The following is a 6459-nucleotide window of genomic DNA, read 5'->3' on the forward strand; positions in this document are numbered from 1 at the left end:
CTGGCCATTGCGGTCACTTGGGGAGTAAATCATCAAACGGAAGGTCTTCCTCTCTATTTCTCCTCCTCTTTGTAATAAAAATAAATAAATCTTTAAAAATAAACAAATAAATCAACAGCCAATACACACTGTTTGTGACATTAACAGTGTACCAAATCTCCAAGAAAACAATGTGCACCCTAAGCACCAAAGTAGGAAGGGCAGCGACAGGGGCCAGCGATGTGGCGTAGCAGGTAAGGCACCAAGATACAGCCCCTGCTGTTCCACTTCCCTCAGAGCTCCCTACTACTGCACCTGGGAAAGCAAGACTTTGGACCTCTGCCACCCACGTGAGTGACCTGCACAAAGCTCCTGGTTTTGTCTGGCCCAGCCCTAACTGCTGCAGCCATTGAGGGTATGAACCAGGAGATGGAAGAATAAGATCTCTCTCTCACCTGCTCTCTGCCTTTAAAATAAATAAAACATACCATAAAAGAAAGGGGAGAGGAGCAACCACAAAGGCCTCCACAGCAGAGAAAACAAGAGTTCCTTAAAACAGTGTCCTTAACTCCTCAAAGTTTACTAGCTAGGTCTATGTTTATCAGCTAGTTCTACATTTAACTGTCCATACTAACTTAGTTCAACGAGCCTACTGAACCCCTGCAACGGACCCCGTGGAACACCTCATCTCCTCACCCCTAGTTAGCGGTCTCTTCAAAAAACACAACGTGGGTGGGAGGGGTGGATTTGTCTTCCAGATATTTTTACAAACAGGCACTCTGGGGTCCATGTGGTGCTTCAACAGCCTAATCCTCCACACCCCATATGGGCGCTGGTTCTGGTCTCGGCTGGCCCACTTTCAGCTCCTTACTTACCGCCTAGGAGAGCAATAGAGCATGTCCCACATAGGAGTTCCAGAAGTAACCCCTGGTTCCAGCTCTGAACCAGCTCAGCTCTGGCCTCTGTGACCAGAAGACGGATGACCTTCTCGTTGTCACTCCTCTCCCACTGAAAACTAGGTATGCCTTTCAGGGCTCAGCACAACGACCTAGTGGCTAAATCCTCGCCTTGCACATGGCAGGATCCCACATGGGCACTGGTTCTAATCCCGACAGCTCTACTTCCCATCCGGCTCCCTGCTTGTAGCCAGGGAAAGCAGTCAAGGACAGCCCAAAGCCTTGGGACCCTGCACCTGTGTGGGAGACACAGAAGAGGCTCTGGGCTCCTGGCTTCAGACTGACTCAGCTCCAGCTGTTGTTGCCACTTGGGGAGTGAATCAGTGGATGGAAGATCTCCCTCTGTGTCTCTCCTTTTCTCTGTATATCTGATTTTCCAATTAAAATATTAAATCTTAAAAAAAAACCATCCTCTTAAAAATTAACTTCTCATGGTAGCATTAGAGCTCTAAGTCAACTCCCACAAGTTTAAAAGTCATCCTTCTCAAAATCCACACTGAAGAAGGAGTTCTGATCAGTCACCAGTAACACATACCTATTTTTCCTGTTTTAGCATCTCTGAGATTGGAGTGCATCTTGCAACCAAGAGCTTCTTACAACGAGAAACACACACTCTTCAAAAGTTATCTTTAAAACTATGATGCATCTTTCAGTTGACATCAATTCAGTGCAACTCAACATGTCCCTAACAATGGTAAGGAGGTGAACCATGTTGGACAACAAGGACTGACCTATATTAAATAAAGGGATCACAGCATTAAAAAGGTGTTCCAGGGGCTGTTGGCTGCACTGTTAGGACGCAGTTTTGGAACACTTGCACCCAAGATGGGAACACCTGGACTCCAGCTCCCTGCTAAGAGAGAGCAGGTGGTGGTTCAAGTACTTCAGTCCTGTCACCCATGTGGGACACGGGAATGGAGTTCCTGCTCATGATTTTGACTTACTCCAGCTGTGGATGAGGCAGAAATTTGGGGAGCAAGTCAACAAACAGAACCTCTCTTTCCCTCTGACTTTCAAACTATATATGAATATATATATATACACATATATGCTATATGTATATATGTGGCAAGTTCTAAAAAAAATAGAATAAGACATATGCCATGAAATAAACTTCTGAACAGAAAGTAGTAAAACTGGACTTCAGAATAACTGGTAGAAATACATAAAAAAGGGAAATGAAGACAAGATGAATTATAATATTAACCCAGGTAGGATAAAATCCTGATTATTCAGACTTAACTAAAAAATGAATAAATAAGTAAATAATAGTAATAATAACCGAATACAGCAGAAACCTTTAATAAAAAACCTGTGTGAAAATGAAGTGCCATTAGATGCAATAGCTCAATAAAATTTATGGGAAAATATAAAAAAAATAAAATCTACACAATGGCAAACCTACATGAAGCAAATGTTACTACTAAATGAACTGAAACAGTATCCAATGATGTGGGACTGAAAGGGATCATAGGCAAGATCCAAAAAAGTTTCAAGGAACAGAAAATTCCAGTTCAAACTGCTCCTGAAGGGAGAAAAAGGAAGAAAGCTGCTCCAGTCTTTTCATAGGTCTCCTAAACCTTGATCCCGAGGTGCATAAAGAGCTGCTCAGGGTTGGCAGGAACAGCAGGCAGCAGTGTTCGATCACGGAAGCAGAATGAACACATGTTGGCTGCGGACAGGATGTGATGAAACGGGAAAGGTTTGGTGTGACATCAACAGAAATAAGGAACACCGGAGAAGCAGGTTTGGTGAGGAACGGGCAGTTCAGTGTGAACCAGATCAACCAGGTACTATAGCGCACACACGCCAAGCAGAGAAAGGATTCAAGTGCCGAAGGAAAACAGATCGGAGCATTATTCAGTCATGTCAGCTGACCTAGACTGGAAAAGGGAGACTTGAACAATCTATCCAGGGCAAGGTAGCACAGCCAGAAAGAACAAAGTCACACGTCACTCAGGAATCCCCTTCCCGTCTAGTTCATTCTTAGCCTCCACAGCAGACTAAAGAACATTTTTAAGGCAACCGCCTTGGATTCTGCCAGTACTACCAGCAGCACAAGGTCAGGTGCCTGTCTGAGGCTCCTGAACACTCTGAACTTCTGAAAGAATCCCAACTCTACCTAGCTTCAGAAGTCACCCCTCCACCGATGCCTCCCTAGTGGATATTCAAGGTCCGGAAGGGCAGACACCCTCTTTCTTGTTGTTCCTGTTTGCCCTGCCACGTGTGTCAAAAAGCTTCCAAGCCAAGGACAAACATGACCAGAAATCCAGTGCACCGCCACCCCAAACGTGACAGCAGGTCAGGAGTGGACCAGAAGAGGCCCTGAAATGTACAGATGGGGCACAGCTGCTCCGGAGCGAGGAGACTCACAAGGAGTAAGTCCAGGTCTGGCCACCACTCCTGGCACCCTGCAGAGATGGCATTAGCCAGGACAGAGCCAGCTTGAACTGAGTTTTACTCTATTGGGCCATTTTTCCCTAATGCTCATGCGTGACTTTCACAGAAGTGTTGTAGGACGCTGGACGCAAAAACATGACAGCAACCTCGATCCTCGTCTCACAGGGAAGAATTTTCGTGCAAACTCCAGCTTTAAAGCAAGGTTTATTCAAAGAAAAGAGGGAAGTGGCTTCTGCCCCAGTGGCCAGAGGGAGCTCCAAGGTAGGAAAGACCCATGCACGCAGGGGAGCATGTACCTTTTAAAACTCCATTTCAAAGGAGACTCTCCGAAAACAAAGAAGTTTCTCTGTTCCTAACTTCCTCGTCCCTTTCTAACTGACCGCTCCATGACGGTGGCCCGGACATGGCATTAGGTGGGCCGTCTTAGCTGCTATGTTAATTCTGCCCCAGTGTCTTGGGGAGATGTGCTCTGATAAAATTGAGACACAGGGGGAGAGAAAAATAACTCAGGGACCTGGAAAACCCTAGCTGCCTCCTATCCTGACTCCTCACACATAAGGACAAATGTTTTTAAAAACCTCAGTGGGTGATCCAAAAAGGAAAGGCAGCAAAAAAGCTTGAGGGGGAAAAAAACAAAAACTGAGCAAAAAATTGGAGAGAGGTGGTCCTGACACTGAAGGAGTCTTCAGTACACTTGTACTTTGAGGACAGCGAATAACTCATGCTCCATTAGCCTGGAAAATTAGGCAAAGACGACACAAAATGTTACAGTTAAGGACAAAAAAAAAAGAAGAAGAAAAAGACTCCTCTCTGAGACAGCAGCTGACACAAGAATTCAGCCAAAGGAGTCCGGATGTTTCAGCAAAAGCTGACGTGAAGTACAGTGGAAAAGGAGAAGGGCTCCGTGCAGAATGTGAAGGGGTAAAAAAAAAAAAAAAAAAGGCACTGGACCTATTACAAATTCGTTCTAAATTTCAATCCTTCTTCCTAAACTCCACCCACTCCCAGGTCACAGAACCGCCCCCTCTTTCAGCTCCACACTCCCCAAAACCTAAATAATCCCAGTCCGCAATCTTCCAACAAGTCCACAACCATAAACATTAAGTCACAGTCTGCTTCAACTCCAAGTTTAATCCCACTTTACAAAAAGGGGGCCGGGGGGGGGGGGGTCGAGCCCCACACCAGCAGCCAGACAGCCATCACAGCAGAGACGAAAAACCCAAACAGGTCCCCCAACCCAAGAAGTGTCCGCGGCGGCCAAGCCTGCGTGGTCATTCTGAAACTCGCATGCCCGACACCGGTGTTCCTGGGTTCAAATCCCGGCTCACTTGAAGGCAAAGTTCTTGCACCTTCTTCCGCATCGCGGTGATCTCCTCTCTCAAAAAAAAGTAGAGGAATATATAACACCCAGGGTGAACCGTGAGGATTACACGACGCAACACAAGGAACGGTTTGTTAACCGTTTAAAACAGAGGAAAAACAAAAGCCCGTAGAACAGGCGAGCACAGGACTCCTGTCCCTCACATACGACTTATCTTTTCTCTTCCCTGGCGCAGGCTGGTTTTTGGGGGGTGTTTTTTGTTTTGTTTTGTTTTTTCCTCCCCTCTATTTTCTCGCCAGACCTGTCCACTGGGAGTGAGGAACGAAGAGAACAGGCTGCCCGCGGCCGGGCAGAAAGTTCTCCAGGACCGGCAGAGCAAGGGCCGCGCAGGCCGCGCCGCGGCAGGTGAACCACAACGCCCAGGCCAGCCCGGGGCTCCTCACTCGGCCCCGTCGGCCCGGGGGCGCACGGCGAACGCCCCCACTCGCCGCTCGGGCCGGCCAGCCCAGAACGCCTTTTCCATTTAAGGATTCCCAAAAACGTCGCCCCAGCGCCCGGCGCCCACAGCGCCTCCCCAACTCGGCCTACGGACCCGGGGAGGGATAGCAAGGGCAAAACAAAAGAGGAGCCTGGGTGGCGGGACGCCGGGCCGGCGTTGTTGGTGAGGGGAGCTCTCCGGAGGGCGGCCCGGGGCCCAACGGCGAGCCGCGGGCCTGACCCGGACGGGACCCAGTCGGGCCGTCCCCCTCGGCCAGGGCCTCGGTGCGCCCGGCTCCCCTTGGAGCGACGCGCGCCAGCCTCCCCGTCGCAGCCGTCGCAGGCCTCCCCACCACCACCACCACCACCACCACCACCGCGGCGCGCACACACGCACTTCCCCGCCAGCCAACTCACCCGGACCCCGGGGAACTCATCCTCCGGCCCTCGACGCGGAGCGGGTGGGCGCGGCGGGGGCCCCGCTTCGGCCTCCGCCCTCGGCGGCGTGCAAGCGGCCCCGGCCCCGATCGCCCCTCGCGCGGCCCTAAGATCCCAGAACCTTCCTGCCCTCCCTTCCCTCCTCCCGCCTCCTTCGCCGAGCCCGGCGGGCGGATTCCAATCTCGGCAGCCGCCGCCGCCGCCGCCGCCGCCGCCGCCGCCGCCACTCGCACGCGGGGGAGGGGTGGGGAGGTGGGTGCGAGGCCGGGGGGGGGAGGGGCGCGCGGCTCGAGACGGCGCGGCGCGCGCGCGCACCCGCCCCGGCGCCGGCCCCGCCCCGGCCACGAAAGAAGCCGAGCGCACGGCGGAAGGGCCCGAAGGGCTCCAAGAACCCGAAGATCCCGGCGCCCTGCTGCCGGGGAGGAGGGCCCGCCGCCGGCAAGGGGGCGCCAAGGACTGCTGTGGGGAGGGGGCCTCTCCTCACGCTGCAGCCCTACCGCCGCCGCCGTGGCGAGGCCATCTCCAGACGCCGGCGCGCGGGGTGTCCCCGACGGTGAGCGCGCTGTGCGCTCCCCCCTGGCATGCGCTCGCGCGCGCGCACACACACACACACACACACACACACACACACACACGCACACACACGCCGTGTCTTCCCGGGGGCCTAAGCGTGCTGCCCCCGCCGACACTCACACTCCAAGGGCTCGTGAGCGGCCGCGGCCACGAGAAGGAAAGCGTGGCCAGGTGGCCGTCGCGGCCTGCCGGGTGCCCGCCGCCGCGAGCCGGCTCCCGGGGCCCGGGGTGAAGCAGCCTCCTGCGGGCCCGGGGCCCGGAGCGCCGCGCGAATTCCAAAGGCATAAGATAAGGAGCAGCGGCGGGAGCCGGTGA

At 52.8% G+C, this 6459-nt stretch overlaps 1 protein-coding gene across 1 annotated transcript; it reads left to right on the forward strand.

Moving 5' to 3' along the window:
- Window positions 1–219: 219 nt before the first annotated feature.
- Window positions 220–6459, forward strand: LOC121149801 (proline-rich protein 2-like). The gene is made up of 3 exons (XM_040970393.1): window positions 220–233; window positions 5185–6135; window positions 6273–6459. The coding sequence occupies exons 1-3, from the start codon at window positions 220–222 to the stop codon at window positions 6457–6459; spliced, it is 1152 nt and encodes a 383-aa protein (XP_040826327.1).

Source organism: Ochotona curzoniae, unplaced genomic scaffold (assembly GCF_017591425.1).
Source record: "Ochotona curzoniae isolate NIBS_2020 unplaced genomic scaffold, NIBS_Ocur_1.0 scaffold_4763, whole genome shotgun sequence".
NCBI classification, from domain to species: Eukaryota; Metazoa; Chordata; class Mammalia; order Lagomorpha; family Ochotonidae; genus Ochotona; species Ochotona curzoniae.